This window comes from Malus sylvestris, chromosome 5 (assembly GCF_916048215.2).
Source record: "Malus sylvestris chromosome 5, drMalSylv7.2, whole genome shotgun sequence".
NCBI classification, from domain to species: Eukaryota; Viridiplantae; Streptophyta; class Magnoliopsida; order Rosales; family Rosaceae; genus Malus; species Malus sylvestris.
The window spans coordinates 1,932,589-1,951,109 of NC_062264.1; the positions used below are offsets into that span (position 1 = coordinate 1,932,589).

General features: G+C 34.6%; 2 protein-coding genes across 2 annotated transcripts; one reads left to right on the forward strand and one right to left on the reverse strand.

The window, feature by feature from the left end:
* Positions 1–5,147: 5,147 nt before the first annotated feature.
* Positions 5,148–7,829, reverse strand: LOC126621520 (uncharacterized). Its single transcript, XM_050290039.1, has 3 exons — positions 7,592–7,829; positions 6,878–7,000; positions 5,148–5,855 (listed from the first exon to the last, which is right to left on the reverse strand). The coding sequence occupies exons 1-3, from the start codon at positions 7,749–7,751 to the stop codon at positions 5,413–5,415; spliced, it is 726 nt and encodes a 241-aa protein (XP_050145996.1). The 5' UTR covers positions 7,752–7,829; the 3' UTR covers positions 5,148–5,412.
* A 235-nt stretch (positions 7,830–8,064) lies between these two features.
* Positions 8,065–13,287, forward strand: LOC126621579 (uncharacterized). The gene is made up of 5 exons (XM_050290119.1): positions 8,065–8,408; positions 10,870–10,964; positions 11,335–11,764; positions 11,850–12,054; positions 13,113–13,287. Exons 3-5 carry the CDS (start codon positions 11,593–11,595, stop codon positions 13,285–13,287), a joined length of 552 nt encoding a protein of 183 aa, XP_050146076.1. The 5' UTR covers positions 8,065–8,408; positions 10,870–10,964; positions 11,335–11,592.
* The last annotated feature ends 5,234 nt before the right edge of the window (positions 13,288–18,521 follow it).

Here is an 18,521-nt window from a genome sequence, read left to right on the forward strand (position 1 = left end):
TCTATATATGTTGATGATATAGTTTATACTGGAAGTAGTAATGCATTGCTCAGTGAGTTTAAAAGAGACATGATGCAGAAGTATGAGATGACTGATTTAGGACTCTTACATCATTTCTTGGGCATGGGAGTTCTACAAACTGATAAAGGGGTATTCATTCATCAAAGCAAGTATGCAAAGTCCTTACTTGTAAAGTTTGGCCTTGAGGATTGTAAGTCAGTGACAATTCCCCTACCCACTGGTGAGAAACTGAAGAAAGTTGATGGAAGTGAGCTGGCTGATGAAGGTTTGTTTAGGAAAATTGTTGGCAGTTTGATTTAACTGCAATCAGGCCTGATATAATGTATGCAACCAACTTGTTATCAAGATTCATGCATGGTCCCACGAAGAAGCACATAGGAATAGCTAAAAGAGTTCTTAGATATATTCAAGGTACTCTCCGCTATGGCATTGAATTCACAAGGGACAAGGATGCTGTTTTGATTGGATTTTGTGACTCAGATTGGGCTGGCAGTGAAGATGACAGTAGAAGCACACCTGGGTATGCATTCAGTTTTGGTAGTGGTACATTTTCATGGGCCTCAGTCAAGCAAAACACAGTTGCATTGTCAACTGCAAAAGTTGAGTACATCTCAGCAGCTGAGGCAACAACTCAAGCTATCTGGCTAAGGTTTGTGTTGGATGATTTTGGTGAAATGCAAACTGAAGCAACACCATTGTTTTGTGACAACATGTCAACAATATCGATGGCCAAAAATCCAGTTTTTCAAGAACCAGACATATAAATAGGAAATATCACTTTATTCGGGAAGCATTACAGCAAGGATCCATTGATGTGAAATATTGCAGAAGTGAAGAATAGCTAGTAGATATATTTACAAAAGCTTTGCCTAAAAAGCAATTCAATTACTTGAGGATGAAGTTAGGAGTGAAGCCAGTAAGCAGCTTAGGAGAGGCAGTTGAGAATTAAGCTGCCTACTAGCTTTGGAGTTAATATGCAGAAGTTAATCCTGTAGTTGAAATCGAATGGAAGCTGAGAAGTTTGGAGAAATGAAGAACTTGCTAAAATTAGAAGGAGCCGTTAGAATTCAAAATACAACGGCTTGTTTCATTTTCTAGTTTTAGAAAGATTACAGCTGGTGTTCTTATCTTATATGTTTGTACTAGGTCTTCCCATCTTCCTCCAGGTGGATGGTAGATATCCTCCGATGACCTTAATGGCCGAAGATGAGTACTAGGTCCCTAAAATGTAGGATCTAGTTTTTGACCAGCTATGGGGAATATAGTCCTTCTAATTTCTTTTTTTTCTTCATATGAAATATACACAGACTCTTACACTCTCTCTCTCTCGAAATCACAGAAACCTCTTGAAACCATTATTGAAAGTTTCACGCTTTATCAAACATTATCAACCTAAACATCATGCCTGGTACCATTTCAAACAAATTTCAATAGCAGCGGCAGCTTCGGTTTATGATTCCTCAAGTTCCCCAGGCTCCATGTCCCTCATTCCTTTCCTCAAGCATCATATTCATTTTCCTCATCCTTCCCTTGCACGGTCCTAAAATATGTGTTGGTTTATGTTCAGATATGTTTTATTCCATGTGAATACTGATTAGTTTATTCCATTCTTAACCGATTCCCACATTGAAATTTTTACTGCGCGCTATTTTTTATTTTATTTTACATATGTTTGAATGTGTCTTTGTGTTCATTTTTTAATACGAATTTCTGGCACCTCTTCTCTTTCAGGTTCAAGTCATTCCAAACTGTAGTATTTCGGCACGAGTTGGCCAAAACATTGCCTGTACTCCAAGAGTTAGTGCAACTCTTTTCAATGCACTGGCAAAGATTAGGGATTTTTTTATCATTTTGTTAATTTTGGCAACAAGTTGGATTATTTTATTTGATTTAACATTTCATGTTTTGTACACTGGTTTACAATACGGGCTACTGTAGACTTTGATTCTACGCGTTTCTCATAATCCATTATTTACAATACGAAGGGATCTAATCTGTTTTACGAAATGCAGGCAAAACATTAATTTGTGTGCAATTGCTCATGGTTGTACTGAGTACAAAATTACTGTAGTGATAAAGCGGGAGGATTGTATTAGGGCTCCGAGAGCTGTCCATTTTAGATTATATCTTTCAAGAACCGTAATAGCAGTGGGCAATATCCGACCTGCTCTGATTGGTGTCACATTATTAGATCAATTAAGGGATCAGGTACTTAATTTCACTTTTTCTTCTGTTATTATAAGGCTTTTGTATAATATATGTAAGATCATCTGTCATTGAAAATATTTATGACACTTTGGAGTTTAGAATTTCGAGGTGCTCAGTTTTGTTAGATTTTGTTGTTTTGCGTGCTTTGTTGGTGGCCTTTTTTGGTTATTGCAAATGAGTTCCCATCCTAGTCTGATTTAAGATTTTTGAAAGCAGCAAGATGTACTGATTCATTCTTCTCCTGTTTATGTGGTGGGATATCAACATCTAGTTTGTGCAAAGAAAACACGGCCAAATGAATGGTCAAAAACATTTTGAGGCCATGCATGTTGTTCATTTACAGCCACATGCAATTCAAAATTTGGTTTTACGGCCCCCAATTGAGTTATCCTCTCTGACTTTCATTATGTTCGTCATAAGTTGTACATTGCTGCTTGCTTATTAACCATACTTTGATGAAAACCAGGTACTTTGAATTTCTTTTATTTGGCTGGGCAATTCATTAAAATTTAATTTTTCAAATCTATGCATATAGCTAGCCTCAAGGAAGAGTTTAACATTGATTTGCATGTTATGGGAATTACTGGCTCACAGACAATGCTTTTGAGTGAGGCTTAAGTTAAAAAGCTTTCAATGGAACATGATTTAATCAAATGCTTTGCATATTCTGAAGTAGACCTTGGAGTGGTGGTGGTCTTAATTCATACGCATCGTTAATGAAATGTTTTTGAGTTGATAATCGACCAACGTGTATCCTTTAGCAGTGGAAGTTGCTCCTTTCTACAGTCCAATTACGATATCTACATATGTTTTATAAGTTTTTCTCTTTGTTATTCTTTTCCAATTTCAACCTTTTCCATTGTATTTTTTATATTTAATTTACAAAAATAAAGTCATCCATTGCTTCGTAGAGGCTGGTAGTAAAAGGTCGTACCCAGTGCACAAGGCTCCCGTTTTACGTAGGGTCTGGAAGAGGTGAATGTCGGCTAACCTTACCCCCATTTATGGAGAGGCTTCTTAAACCATTGTCATTCTATAGTTTCACTTTGACGGCCATAATTTACTTTTTAATTTTTCATTGTTGTGGGGGTGTTGGCTTCTCTAGATGGAGAGAACTCCGAAAAGAGAAAGGAGTTGTGGCAGACATGGAAAAGTTTGTGCAGCATGTACATGGGAATCATGTTATTCCAAATACAGCTGACTCTATTATTGTAAGTTATTACTATGACTGGTCTCGGTCATGAATTCACTTCTGACAAAAAGGTAAATTCAGGACCGCTTGATCTAGTAATATCTGTTTTTATACTTGTAAATTTCTTTCAAGAGTTTTATATTTGATGATATCTAATTGCATATTCTTGTTTCTGTAGTACATATAATTCCAATTAACTGAAAAGAACAAGAATGTCAACCATTTCGTTAATTAGTTGATCCACCCAAGTGCGTTTCGTGGTTTTAATTAATAGTCTTGCATCCAAAACCCATGAATTTGGGATATCTTTCTTTCTGACGATTCATCATATGAGTGTGATCTAGTTTATAACATGGTGGGATAAATATTGAATGTCTAATGAGCAAAAGACGTAGAGGTATCTAATATGGCATAGAAAGCCAAAGGTTTTTGCTTTGACTTTCAAATCATCAAATATGCTTATATAGAGACCCATGTTCAACCAGAATATAAATCTTATTATTGATTTTGGTTTGATCTTTTGTTTCCTTTTTCTTTTCCGTTTTTAGTATTTAAGTCTTCTCGTAACTCACACAATCAACCAACATTGCATTTTTGTTTAATAGTCTAAAATTCTTATATTCATCATATACACTGGGAGATGTGGGGAAGTATATCTCAATTTGAAATTATGCATTTGTGTTGAAATTAAGCTCATGTTTGATATTTGTGAACATACGAATGCTTAATGTTAAGCTAAGTACTCATTAAACCACCTGATTTTGTTTGTTGTCCGTTTAGATGAATTTAGAAATTCATTGATGAACAAACACTGAAAGGCTTTGGAATCTTTCTCTGTAAGAAATGATATACATTGCTAGAAGTCAGGGGTAACCCAGAGTCTTTCCTCTATGCAAGGATATATGCTGAGGAGTTGGCTGATTCTTGGATTCAAGGAATTTGTGGGCCAAGGAGGGCAAAATGTCCTGTAAAGTTGATTTTCACCGTCCCATCATCATGCATTAACAAGTTCACACTCGGTGTGATGATGAATTTCCAGCCCATACATATCCTAAATCACGTGATTAATCATTACTTTGGCGAATATATAATTATGTTGCACATTTTCACTTATTGGACTGGCATTTGCTTTTTGTATGATAACATTTGGATAACTAAATCAATTTTTAAGTCACTGGTGAGAGTCATTTTTCTCATTTGATATAGCTTGCGTCATTTCACTTTGAACTTAACTAGTTTCAGATCAATACAAACAAAACTCATTTCCTCGAGATTGCATCAAAATGGGGCATCGCGATCTCTACAAAATGATAATTTTCGGAATTTTCTAGACACCCAAACTAAAATTGGGATGATAGAGTTACCTGGATGAGAGATGTGGATAGGACGAACCCAGCATAGAGATCAATGATCTGGAAATTTAACACATACAAAAACAAAAAAGAAAAATCGGGTTAAGCTAAAGCGAAGTGAGCAAGCGCATCCTGACCCGTTGACGACGTTGATGATTCCCCCCATTTTCTCTCCTCCTCTTCTTGTTCAGTCTTAGTATACATATCCCTTCAGTTTTAGTCGAGGCGACTGAGAGTTAGTCCCATTAAATCTAGACCTTACGGGGTACAAACACAGGACTTTGGACAAACCCTTAGTCCATTCCAGTGAAATTTGGTGAAGGAAAACATACACCCCTTAAGAGGTTTGGAGAGGGTAAAACGATATCAGTATCTTTTGGGGCTCTCCCACAACCAACCAACCTCTTAGATAGTAAAATGGACTCCCATATATCATTCATACTTAACAGATAAGTAATGGCACTTCAAACAAGACCAGTAATTTAACACGACACTAACATGCGTTCAACGTTAATTTAAGTCATAATAATTAAAAGCCTGAAAAAGGAAAGCTTCGCGCCCTCCAAATTTCAATAGCAGCGGCAGCATCGGTTTATGATTCCTCAAGTTCCCCAGGCTCCACGTCCCTCATTCCTTTCCTCAAGCATCATATTCATTTTCCTCATCCTTCCTTTGCACGGCCCTAAAATATGGTTCTAAGTCCAGAAATTCTTCTTTCTCGGGTTCCTCTCTCAAACAATAACATTCAACCTCTTTAATGTCCTTTCTCCATTTCTCAACTTCATCGGGCTCAACACACGGGCAATCTGCAGTCCAGTGCTCACCCCATACTATACAATGGCTACAAAACTTGAGAATAGCACGTCCAGTCCAGCCCCGGCGACCAGGGTGCCCACCAGGTTGACCACAACACTTACAAACTATTCCATACCTACCATCAAGAACAGTTACCTCCAGAGGGTTTGGGATATGTTTTTTGTAAGGGCAATCAGCAAGCCTGTGGTCTTTCTCCTTTCCGCAAACTCCACAAGGACCATATTTAAGTTTTGCTGCTGCTAATTCTGCTTCGAAGTCCTTCTTTCCTGCCATTATTAACAACCAAAAACAAAAAGAATAAAAATCACATCAAGGCCCATATTCCCAACACACAAGATAAGGCAGAACAACATGATATTAAGGTACACACACCAGCTGATCGTAGAGTAACATAAGTCATTCATTTCACAAATTTAATTTAAAGGACCGTTTGCTTTCTCAAGCTTAAATAAGTAAGCTTAGCAAAGCCATGCCACCTGCTTAATATATTCCACTAAAAAACTGTTTAGCGGCAACACAACTGTAAAGACGGTCTACCAAAACTAAGAAAGAAAATTACAAACAATGAATTTCCGCTATGAAACTTTAAAGCGCATATTTTCAATTTTAAAAAAGTACCACAAGCAGAAAGTTTGCTGAGAAAATAAAATCTTGCATGGTAACAAAAAGCAAAGACGAAATGGAGATTTTGCTGACAGAAAAAAACTCAATATATATGGGGTAGAAATTGTAGACGGAGGTATCTACAAAATCTCATGAAATAATTATCACACTCGGAAATTGACATTCATAAGCAACAAAAATAGTCACACTATTGAACCAAGTACACAAACTCTCAGCCAACTCAATGTCATCGCAATGTTAACGGGTAGCCTATGTAGACTAGACATACTCAGCCAACAACAAATATCTACAAGAAATAAAACTGAATTCAACAATTTAATAATAGTTTAATCTCTGTAACGACATAATACCCATATGTTTACAACTGAAATACATACTCTAGGGTTGTTGTTGGGGGAGGGGGAGAGGATTTTATAACAAAGTTATCAATCATTTAATAATAGTTTAATCTCTGTTCCGACAACAAACCCCATAGAGTTACAACTGAAATACATACTCTAGGGTGGGGGTACATTTTATCTGGTAGCAACCGAATTGAACTTCAAGGATAGTACGCAGATGGATATTTTATTTACCAAACTACAGGCTCAATTAAACTGCTAACCAAATAGAAGCCATGCACAGGCGCTGAAAGTAAAGGCAAAGGGTAAAATGAAAAGCATACCTTGGGCCACACCGCAAACAGGATCATCCACAAGACTGGCACGTCCCATACGAATCACTTCACCACGACTCTCTGGTTTTTTGGTTACATCTCCACGAATTTTTGGTTCTATTGCCTTGTGATCTGTTTGAATTTTGCAATTCCATCTTAGAGTCAAATATAAATAAAAGAAGGGGGAGGGGGAATGACCGAGGAGCATCTCAAGGCTCGTGTAATAGGAACATCTGCAATTTTATTGCTACTCTTACATGTTATAAATGATAATATAGTAATCAACTAAAACACGAATTACGTAATGTCTAGACCATACCTACTAAAGTATCATACAACATTAAAGTAATTTACTTTATTATCAATCTCATTCGAATGCTTGCAAATACAAATGACATCAACTTCTGAATCATTTTTTATGTTTCTACAACAATTCAATTTGTTCAATTCAGTTTAGTTCAATTTAATTATATGCTAATCTAAGATTGCAAAAATGGATATATATGACAGATGTAGAGCTAGATTGGCATGAAATACAAGCTTCAGCCAAAAACAAATTTAAACATTGTTCGTTTAGCAGCAAACGAAAAAGTAATTTGAAAATTATACTGAATTAACCACCCCTAAATAAATAAATGTAGCACTTTACAATTTATTTACATGAACTCTCTAAAAGAAGCCAATTAAGTGCATAATAAACCCTAAAAGAAAACAAAAACTTACGAATACGACGATTACGAGTCCCTCTCTTCTGCTCCTGGACCGATTCTGACTTGGCTTTCGCGTGGGCTTCTGCTTGTCCGCCGATTGCACGGTGGAACATGGCAACGCATTTCTGTACTCGGCCGATCACGGGAGCGGATCTGAAAGTGCGGTGGATCATGGCTCTCTGCGAGTGATAGAGACCCAGAAAACTTGTATTGGAGAGATTTTTTTGTATCGGAGAGATTTTTCAATGTGACCATCGGTGGTATATTATGTATCATTATATAAATTGTGGGATATGTGTATCAAAAAATATGTGTCATTATATAAATAGTGAGATATGTGTGTTAAAAAGTTATTAACTTAAAAATAAAATTTCCTATTACTTACATAAAAACACGTGGTATCGTGTTCCCGTTACAATAAAAATTTTCTCTTTGGTATTGCTCATTTTCGGATATTGACTGATGGATTGTTAAAGTTAACAGGATTTTCCTAGCCACTAGGGTTAGACTATTTTGGTTTTAGGATTTGCATTACGTAGTTGATAATAATTCCTATTCTTTAGGAACAAGTATTGCGTAAGGGAAAGAACACACCCTCATAATACTTTTTCTCTGGCGTGCTCCTCTCTCTCCCTGTCAGAAAAAGAGCAATAGCAAAGGTTTCTCTTACTCGCAGAAAGCCATGATCCGCCGCGCATACAGATCCGCTCCCGTGATCGGCCGCGTCCAGGAATCCGTTGCCATGTTCCGCCGCGCAATCCAAGGAGAAGCAGAAGCCCAAGCGAAATCCGTCCAGGGGCAGAATAGCGGACAAAATGTGGCCGTTAACGGTAATATATATCCATTTTTGCAATCTTAAATTTGCACATAATTGAATTGAACTGAACTGAATTGTTTGTAGAAACATACAAAAATGATTCAGAAGTTGATGTCGTCTGCATTGTAGCATTCGAATGTGATCGATAATATGACTTTAGTCCTTCAAACTCAATTTTCTTCATATAAAACCCTACATAACCTTTTTACTAAAAAAAAACCCAATGACTAGGATCCACATAAGCAAATTCATTAATTTCATATTACTTCACACATTTTACATTTTTCACATGCCTAAAATACCCCTATTACATATTTGATGTAGACAATTAAAATTAATTGTAAGGAGAGAGTAAATAATTTTGCAACAAGAAAAAAAAAGACATTAATGTTAAAAATTTATTGCATATTAATTTTTTAGAAAGGCTTTGAATTTTCATAAAACTATTCGATTAAGTTTTTTTCACCCTACTCTTGAATACTTTTGAATTTATCAATTTTTTATTAATATATTAGAACATTGTATTTCATTATCTACATGCACATTAATTTACCTACAACAATTATACCATGGGTGTAATATAATATCTCTTTTTTACAATGATGCAAAATAATGTTTATACCACCAACAAAACGTGCCTAACATATGTACTAATACATGGAGAATAATTTACCTATATTAAGAAGAAATGTAGTTCGATACATAGTATTAAAAATACTATGTTACACCCATGTTTATACAACAATAAAACGTGCCTAACATATCTAACAATACATGGAAAATAATTTACCTACAAGTTAGAGAAATGTTATTTGGTTGGGTGTAGTATAATTTTTTTAATAATTGGAAAAATTAAATATAACTAGGTGTAGTGTAATTTTTTTTATGTAATTAGAACAAATTAATTTACCAACCTACTATTTGAAATGTTCATTTCCAATGATGAAAAATGTTCATTACCTAACTACAAATTAATTTCCAATAATTTACCTACAACAATGATACCATGGGTGTAATGTAATATCTTTCTTTGCAATGATACAAAATATTGTATGTACCAACAACAAAATGTGCCTAACATAAGTACTTGTACATGGAAAATAATTTACCTATAACAAAAAAAATGCAGTTTGATGTATAAAATCAACAATATTATGTTCCACTCATGTTTATACAACAACAAAATGTGTCTAACATATATAACAATACATAGAAAATAATTTACCTACAAGTTAGAGGAATGTTATTTGATTCAAAATATATAACATAGGTGTAGCATTTTTTTTTAAATAATTGGAACAAACTTATTTACCTACCAATTAATATGGATAAATTGCTACAGAATATATCACCCAGAAAAAAAAACTACTTTTCTAGTTTGACATTGATACGGTTAATGCAAACACTTTTTACATATTATTTCACTTTTTCTACTACTTTTCATTTGGCATAAATTTAGGGATTTGAAAAAGAGACCATAAAGTATGAGTGGCATGAGTGTAAATAAGTTGTATTAATAGGTCAATAGTGTTCCCATATGTTTACAAATTTTAAATTTGGGCTTAAACTGAATCTTTAAAGATATATGAGTTTTAATCTATAAATAATAAGTTGTAAGGGTCAAAATCTAAAGCACCCTAAAGTAAATTACTTTAATGTTGCTTACTTAGCGTATAGTGAGTAGGTATGGCCTAACTTCCCGTTGACATTACGCAATTCGCGTTTTAGTTGATGACTATATCATATATATCGTATATAACGTATATGAGTGTAGCAATAAAATTTCAGCTGTTCCTATTAAATGTTGGGTCTTGAGATGCTCCTTGTACCTATTAAACTATTTTTAAATTGTTGAATTAAGTTTCTTCTTGTAGATAAATGATTGATAACTTTGTTGCTGTTTATGCTTACGGTATTTGAATGAGATGTAGAATATTTAGTTGCTCAGTATGTCTAGTTTACGTAGGCTACCTATTGACATTGCGATGCAATTCGTTGGCTGAGAATTTGTGTAATTGGTTTCATAGTGTGACTATATTGTACATGCATAATTTCCTTGTGTATCCTATTTTTCTATTGCTTACAATTCCGAATGTCAATTTTCAGGGTGTGATCATTATTTCATGAGATTTTGTAGATACCTCCTTCTACAATTTCTACCCAATATGCATTGAGGATTTTATTTTATATATACTAAAAATATGCGTTTTAAAGTAAAGTTTGTTAGATAGGAAATTCATTCACAATAACACCCCCCCCCCTCTGAACACAACCACGTTCTCGAATTCCCATCTTGCTTCTGCTTCGGTGCTATATAAGCAAGAGTTGCAAGTTGAACGTGCTGGTGTATGAGCTAACGGTCCTTTAATTAAATTTGTGAAATGAATGACTTATGCTACTATATGATCAGTTGGTTTGTCTACCTTAATAATATGTTCTTCTGGCTTATCCTTTGTCTTAATGTTCTTTTAAAGGAGAATACAAAGAATCGACTATTACTGTGATAAAGCTCGAAAGTGGAGATCAGATTCAAGGAGAACCAAAAAAGTTGATCTCGTCTGTAAAGTAGGTAAAATTTTCAATATGTGTTTTGCTTTATCCAATTTACCTAATCATTCATTATCAATCCGTAAGTCAAGTCGTTTGAAATTAAACAAAGTGCTGCTAACTTTCTTTGTTTCAATCTTAAGTTAATGGTGACAATTATTGTTTAGTCAGTTATTGTATGTATGTAATTGAAAATTACAAAGTTGCTTGCATGAATCTAGCCAGGCTCAGTCTATGTTTATATATGCTGAACTCGAACAGAGTTAATCACACAACTCCGAGGTTTTGGATTTTGAATTAGGGTTTCTTATCCATGACATATTTTGTGATAATATTGTTATATACAATCTGTCAACATTGTGTATTCATTTGTATTTTTTTGTTGTTTTCAGTCCATGATAATGTGAACAAAGTCCATGTTTTGAATGGAAACATTGTTGTCGCTAGGGTTGGAAACATGCGAGACTTGACAATGGGAGTGTATGAGATGAAAAATACTACTTTCAAGAAAGGCGAAAGTCATCTTAAGCAAGTAATAAATAAAGGAATCAGTTATATTTATAAATTGACTCATAGTACAACATTAGGTTACTTGATTCTTGATGTAGAGAATCAATTGAGACGAATATGGTATCTTTCTTACTCAAAGAATGACAATGAGTATCCGAGGAGAAAGTTGGAGGTCTATCCATATATGTGAGTATCTTGAGATTTCAATTAAACAAGTCCTCAGTATCAATGAGAAGACGGCATCAGCGATAGCAGAATTTGGACACTTAATTGCATCCTTGATGGATCCTGCTACCGGAGGGTACATAATGGGTGAGTGCTACTTGAATGCTATTTTGTTCATTATCTCACATCATATTTAATATGTGGTCTAATCTTTTATCTATTTGTCTCACAGTTCAACTTGTTACGGAAAATGGTGTTAAAGTACTATCCCTAAATAATGTACTTGCTTTGCTTCTGAAATACTATGATAGACTTGAACCACTTTTTAAAATATGTATATTCATCGTATATAAAAAGAAGAAGGTGTTCGATCCGTTTGGCAAATTCAGATACATTGAGCCGGATGTCAACTTGGACGCATTAAGGATGTTGATTTTGTATGTTCTATTATAATTTTGCTTGTACGTTGATTTTATTGTTTATATAACTTGTTTGCACTCAAAATATACCTATTTTTACTTATTTGGGCAATTTGGGTAAAACATGGCATTTGGAGGATTAATATGCAAGAAAGCTAACTTAGAAAGATATTTAGATGCAAGTGGAGGGATTTGACATTATAATATTGTTTCTCCCATTTGTTTGGGTGGTGGAGGTTTGCCAAGAGAATTGTTTAATCAAGATAAGTGCATGCTTTTTCATGCAAGTGGGTAGAAAGACACCATGCATGCTTTCGGGCAAGAATGTGTGATGAAAGAAGCCAACTAGCCAACTTGCTTATTTTTAATGTTAGTTTATTACAAGTGGGAAAACATGTGATGAAAGCATGTGGTGGAAATGCAAGTTCCCCTTTTAATATTATTTCTCCATGCAAGTTGGCAAGTGAAATACAAACTGCCCAAGTTTCTTTCGGGCAGATGCAGTGCCTTCAGCAGGAGGGTTTCCTCGAAATCTCTATTTAAAGGAGCCCAAACACAAGGAGTAGGGACACTCAAACAAACAAACAGAGGCACAAACTCTGCTCAAACTAGATTTGCCAAAAGCCTTCTTTTATCTAGTTTATTAGCTCTGCTGCTCACTTGCGGTATCGATCTCATTTATAGCTTTTATGTACTCATTTCCAGTCATATAAATTACAAGCAATCTGCAATTTTAGTCAATTTCCTCTGTCATTTATATTTCCAAGCAACCTTGTTATTTACATATTGTTATATCTCTCCATATAAGTAAAGTCCTTATTTTTAAGGCAAACAAAGAACCTTAATTTGAGCAACTCCCACTCAAATGGCACAATCTCTTGATTTGAAGTCAAAAGGCGCAACCTCAATCATTCAAATACCGTCTACTAGCGGCATCTAGTAGTGGCACGCCCGCACCCCACCAATCTCGTATGTGAGCAAATCTCTGGCATGCCCGCAAGGCCCATGGCGGATTTAGGGAGCAAACATAACTAATTTATCAATATATGTGTTTTACTGTTTTTAAATTTTTGCAGGGGAAAAAATGGAGAGAGAGGAGTGATTTATATGGGATATCCAATGTTTGCGTTGGAGGATAGTTACTACCTCCAGATGGTACTATTTGAGAAATCGAAGTCTGTGGCCTCAGCAATGAAGAAAGCATTGGATGTTTCGGTGAACTCTCTTCCATTCGCTTCAAATCACTTGTAGAAAAACATGTTTGCGCGAGAGAGCAAATTTTGTCTCTCAAAGTACGTTTGCGCGATGCAAACACAAAACGTCGCGCAAAGGCCTTTGCGCGACGAAGACTGGCATTGTTTTTTGCGTCGCGCAAGATCTTGGCGCCAAACAAAAAATGATGTACCAGTTTTTCGCCAACTTTGCGCGACGTACGTGCACTTGCGTCGCGCAAAGTCTTTTTCTTTTTCTTTTTTTGGGTTCTTGCATTGCCTTTTTCTCTTGTGGTATCTACTTGTGTAAATGTTTTAAATTGATGATCGAATTAGTTCATTTTATTCATATAGGGTCAAAGAGCGTAGTTGTAAAAAATTATCAAAATCAGAGTTCAAATAACCGTTAAATCGTGATTTTTCGTTCATAACCGTCGAAAAGTTTTGTCCCGTACTTAATCTTTGAATGTTTGTTTTTTACAATTTTTGGCGTATGCGATCTCTAAGCATATACAAACAAGTTTGACAGCTGGATCGTTAAAACTAGTTTTGTATAATGCGTATCCCATCAAAATCAATGGTATATGTATTTACTAAGTACATTTTCATTTATTTATTTTGTACTCATAAGCAAACCGGTAAAAAAAAAAAGGACTTTGCACAACGTTGGTACAACTATGTCGCGCAAAGCTGTTTTGAGTGACGCATTGGCACCTACATCGCGCCAAGTCTCTTTTTTTTTTGGGTTCTTGCATAGTCTTTTTCTCTTGTTGTATCCACTTGTGTAAATGTTTTAAATTGATGATCGAATTAGTTTATTGTAATCATATAGGGTTAACGAGTGTAGCTATAAAAAATCATCAAAATCAGAGTTAAAATAACCGTTAAATAGTGATTTTTCGTTTATAACCGTCGAAAAGTTGTCTCGTTTTACGATTTTGGCGTATGCGATCTCGAAGCATATACAAAAAAGTTTGACGGTTGGATCGTTCAAACTAGTTTGGTACAATGCGTATCCCATCAAAACGATAGATTCACTAACATTTGAAATTTATTAATACTTTCATCAACTATAACATAAGATTTTGTGGTATCCACTTGTGTAAATATTTTAAATTGACGATCGAATCAGTTCGTTGTATTCATATAGGGTCAATGAGTGTAGCTGTAAAAAATCATCAAAATCAGAATTAATATAACCGTTAAATCGTGATTTTTCGTTTATAATCGTCAAAAAGTTTTGTCCCGTTACTTGATCTCTGAATTTCTGTTTTTTTGCGATTTTTGGTGTATACAATCTCGAAGTATATACAAACAAGTTTGACGGTTGGCTTGTTGAAACCATGGTCCGAAATGCCGATAATATCGCCGATATATCGCCGATATTATCGGTTTTGAGAAGTTCCGATTTTTTTTTTCTATATCCAACTAGTTTTCGTGATAATATCGCGATATTACCGAATTTATCGATAATATCGGTGGCTGACCGCTCGGAGAAGAACGCCGGAGTTGTAGAAGCTCCGGCCGACTGTAAAACATGACCCTAGACTCCGATCTAGGTATGAAAATGAAAAAGGAGACGAGATGAACATTTGTATATATGAAATTTGCCTTGAAATCATTGGAGGTGTTCGGAAATTGAGTCGACACGCACGGCCTCGCCGGAGTTCGCCAAGTTGCAGAGATGAGAAGGAGAGGGAGAAAGACGATGCTGATGATGATGGGTGTGCATGTGTGTATGTGGGTCTTGGACCATCGGCGCAGAGAGAAAGGAGAGAGACGACGACGGCGGCGACGAGGGAGAAGCAGAAGCCGATCTGCCGATGTGGGTCTCTGTGCGTGTGTGTGGGAGTGGGAGAAAGACGATGCTGATGATGAAGGTCGTGCATGTGTGTATGTAGGTCTTGGACCATCGGCGCAGAGAGCTAGAACGAAAGACGACGGCGGCGACGACGATGTGGGTCTCTGTGCGTGTGTGTGGGAGTGGGAGAAGGATCGAGAGACCTTGGGTCTTTGTGCGTGAGTGTGTGTGTGGGGGAGAAGGATCGAGAGACGTACGTGGGTGGGATTGGGAGATCTGTGTTTGTTCTTGACGGGGGAAATTGACGTGGGAGAACGGAGAAGGGGGAGAAGGGACTCAGAGAAGAGAGAAGGGAGAAGGTTCAAGAGAGTCTGAGAGAATACCGTATGCGTGTGAGAGGTGAGTGTGCGTGGGATGTGTGCGTGTGTGGTGTCATGTCGGTGTGTGTGTGTGGTGTCGTGTGAGGTGACTGTTGACCTGTGTATATAGACATATAAATATTATATAATGCATTCGTAACCTGTAAAGCTGTAACACCAATAATATTCTTACTTTTTGGTTTTAGATTCTAGCAATACTTGCAAAAAATTTATGTGGCCCTTTGATGTGGTTGGGTCATCTCATCTGAGATGCCTGACTGATTTTACAAAATGTCCATAACTTTTTGCAGTTTCAGACGATGGACATCAAATAATACTGCTTTTATAATGAAACCGTGTCCGTGTGCGTGAGTCCGTGATATTCTTTCACATGCAGAACAGTGTATCATTGTCTATTATATTCTTTCACGCGGCACGCCTTATCAGAGGTGGAGTGATAGTATCAGAGGCATTCAGCATTTTCATTTCTTCTTCTTCCCTTACCATTTTCAAAGCTATTCCAGATCCATTCCAAAGCTTGAAAACAAACGGTTCCATATTTAAGGTAAGTTTACAAACTTAAATTTATATTATTGTAATTTATACAACAACAAATAAATTTGTATGGACTCGTATGTTAATTTTTTTAAGTAATTAATACTTGCATGTTAAATTTTGTAAGTAATTAAGTAATGTTAACAATTACATGTTAATTTTTTTAAGTAATTAAGTAATGTTGTATAATTATTCCCTAGGATAATTTTAATATGTTTAATGTTATTTATTATTTTATTTCCCTTACCATTTTCAAAGCTATTCCAGATCCATTCCAAAGCTTGAACACAAACGGTTCCATATTTAAGGTAAGTTTACAAACTTAAATTTATATTATTGTAATTTATACAACAACAAATAAATTTGTATGGACTCGTATGTTAATTTTTTTAAGTAATTAATACTTGCACGTTAAATTTTGTAAGTAATTAAGTAATGTTAACAATTACATGTTAATTTTTTTAAGTAATTAAGTAATGTTGTATAATTATTCCCTAGGATAATTTTAATATGTTTAATGTTATTTATTATTTTATTTCCCTTGCCATTTTCAAAGCTATTCCAGATCCATTCCAAAGCTTGAACACAAACGGTTCCATATTTAAGGTAATTTTACAAACTTAAATTTATATTATTGTAATTTATACAACAACAAATAAATTTGTGTGGACTCGTATGTTAATTTTTTTAAGTAATTAATACTTGCATGTTAATTTTTTTAAGTAATTAAATAATGTTAACAATTACATGTTAATTTTGTTAAGTAATTAAGTAATGTTGTATAATTATTCCCTAGGATAATTTTAATATGTTTAATGTTATTTATTATTTTATTAATATTAGGTTTTATTATCAAATTGGATTATTATTCATTAATAATAGGTTTTTTTTATTATCAAATTGAATTATTATTCATTAATATTAGGTTTTATTATCAAATTTGATTATTCTTCATTAAATTGGATTATTCATTAAATTGGATTATTATCAAATTGTATTATTATTCATCACCATGTTTTATATTAGGATTATTTTTTATTATCAAATTGGATTATTATTCATTAATATTAGGTTTTATTATCGAATTTGATTATTCTTCATTAAATTGGATTATTCATTAAATTGGATTATTATCAAATTGGATTATTATTCATCACCATGTTTTATATTAGGATTATTTTTTTAATTATCAAATTGGATTATTCTTCATTAATATTAGGTTTTATTATCAAATTTGATTATTCTTCATTAAATTGGATTATTATCAAATTGGATTATTATTCATCACCATGTTTTATATTAGGATTATTTTTTTTATCAAATTGGATTATTATTCATTAATATTAGGTTTTTTTTTAATTATCAAATTGGATTATTCTTCATTAATATTAGGTTTTATTATCAAATTTGATTATTCTTCATTAAATTGGATTATTATCAAATTGGATTATTATTCATCACCATGTTTTATATTAGGATTATTTTTTTATCAAATTGGAATATTATTCATTAATATTAGGTTTTTTTAATTATCAAATTGGATTATTATTCATTAATATTGGGTTTTATTATCAAATTGGATTATTCTTCATTAAATTGGATTATTCATTAAATTGGATTATTATCAAATTGGATTATTCATTAAATTTTTACAATCATTTTCATTTTCATTACTTCGTATTTAATTCTTCTGTAGAATAACTTTATTATTTAGGTTCTCTTATTTTATCAAAAAATAATTGTCTAATTTTCATGAAAAATAAATATAGGTACATTTAAGATGTCAAGTGGAGTTACTAAACGTGATCCAGCTTGGGAACATGGAGACCCAATAGACGGAAACAAACATGGCACAATTTGCAAATATTGTGGTCGGGTAATGAAGAGTGGCGGAGTGACACGACTTAAGTACCATCTTAGTGGATTAGATTCAGCAAAAAATGTCCAACGATGCGATAATGTCCCCCCATAAGTGAAGGCATTCATCAGCACATTATTAAAAAATAAAAAACAGCAGAAGGAAAAGATAACACATGGAATGGAAAATATTCGAGCTAGGCTACGAGGAGAAGTCATTGGCCAAGCGGTTGACAGTGATGATGATGACGATGAGGACGAATGTGATGATGACATGGGACCTGAAGAACGATGCAGTTTGAAACAAGCATTACGTGCCTCCAAACAGTCAGCATGGGAAAGAGAACACCTTCATAAAATTCCTAATAGGGGACAAGGTTTCGGGACAAGTGGTGGTGCACAAATGAGACGGGGAGGCAGTCTTAGAGAATCACAACCAACACCACCAATAGCCCCAAGTTTATATAAGTCATCCAACGCACGTCAAAAGAGTGTTTGGAGTTATTTCAAAGGAGGTAATGTGAAGGAGGGAATGGGGCGTCTAATTAGCAAGTTCTTTATCTATGAAAATGTTCCTGCTGAGAAAGCATCATCACATCATTTCAAAAATATGGTAGTGGGATGTCAACAGGCCGTTGTTGGAGTACAACCTCCCACTCCCTATGAGATAAGAAACAAATGTTTGGATATGGAGTATAAAGA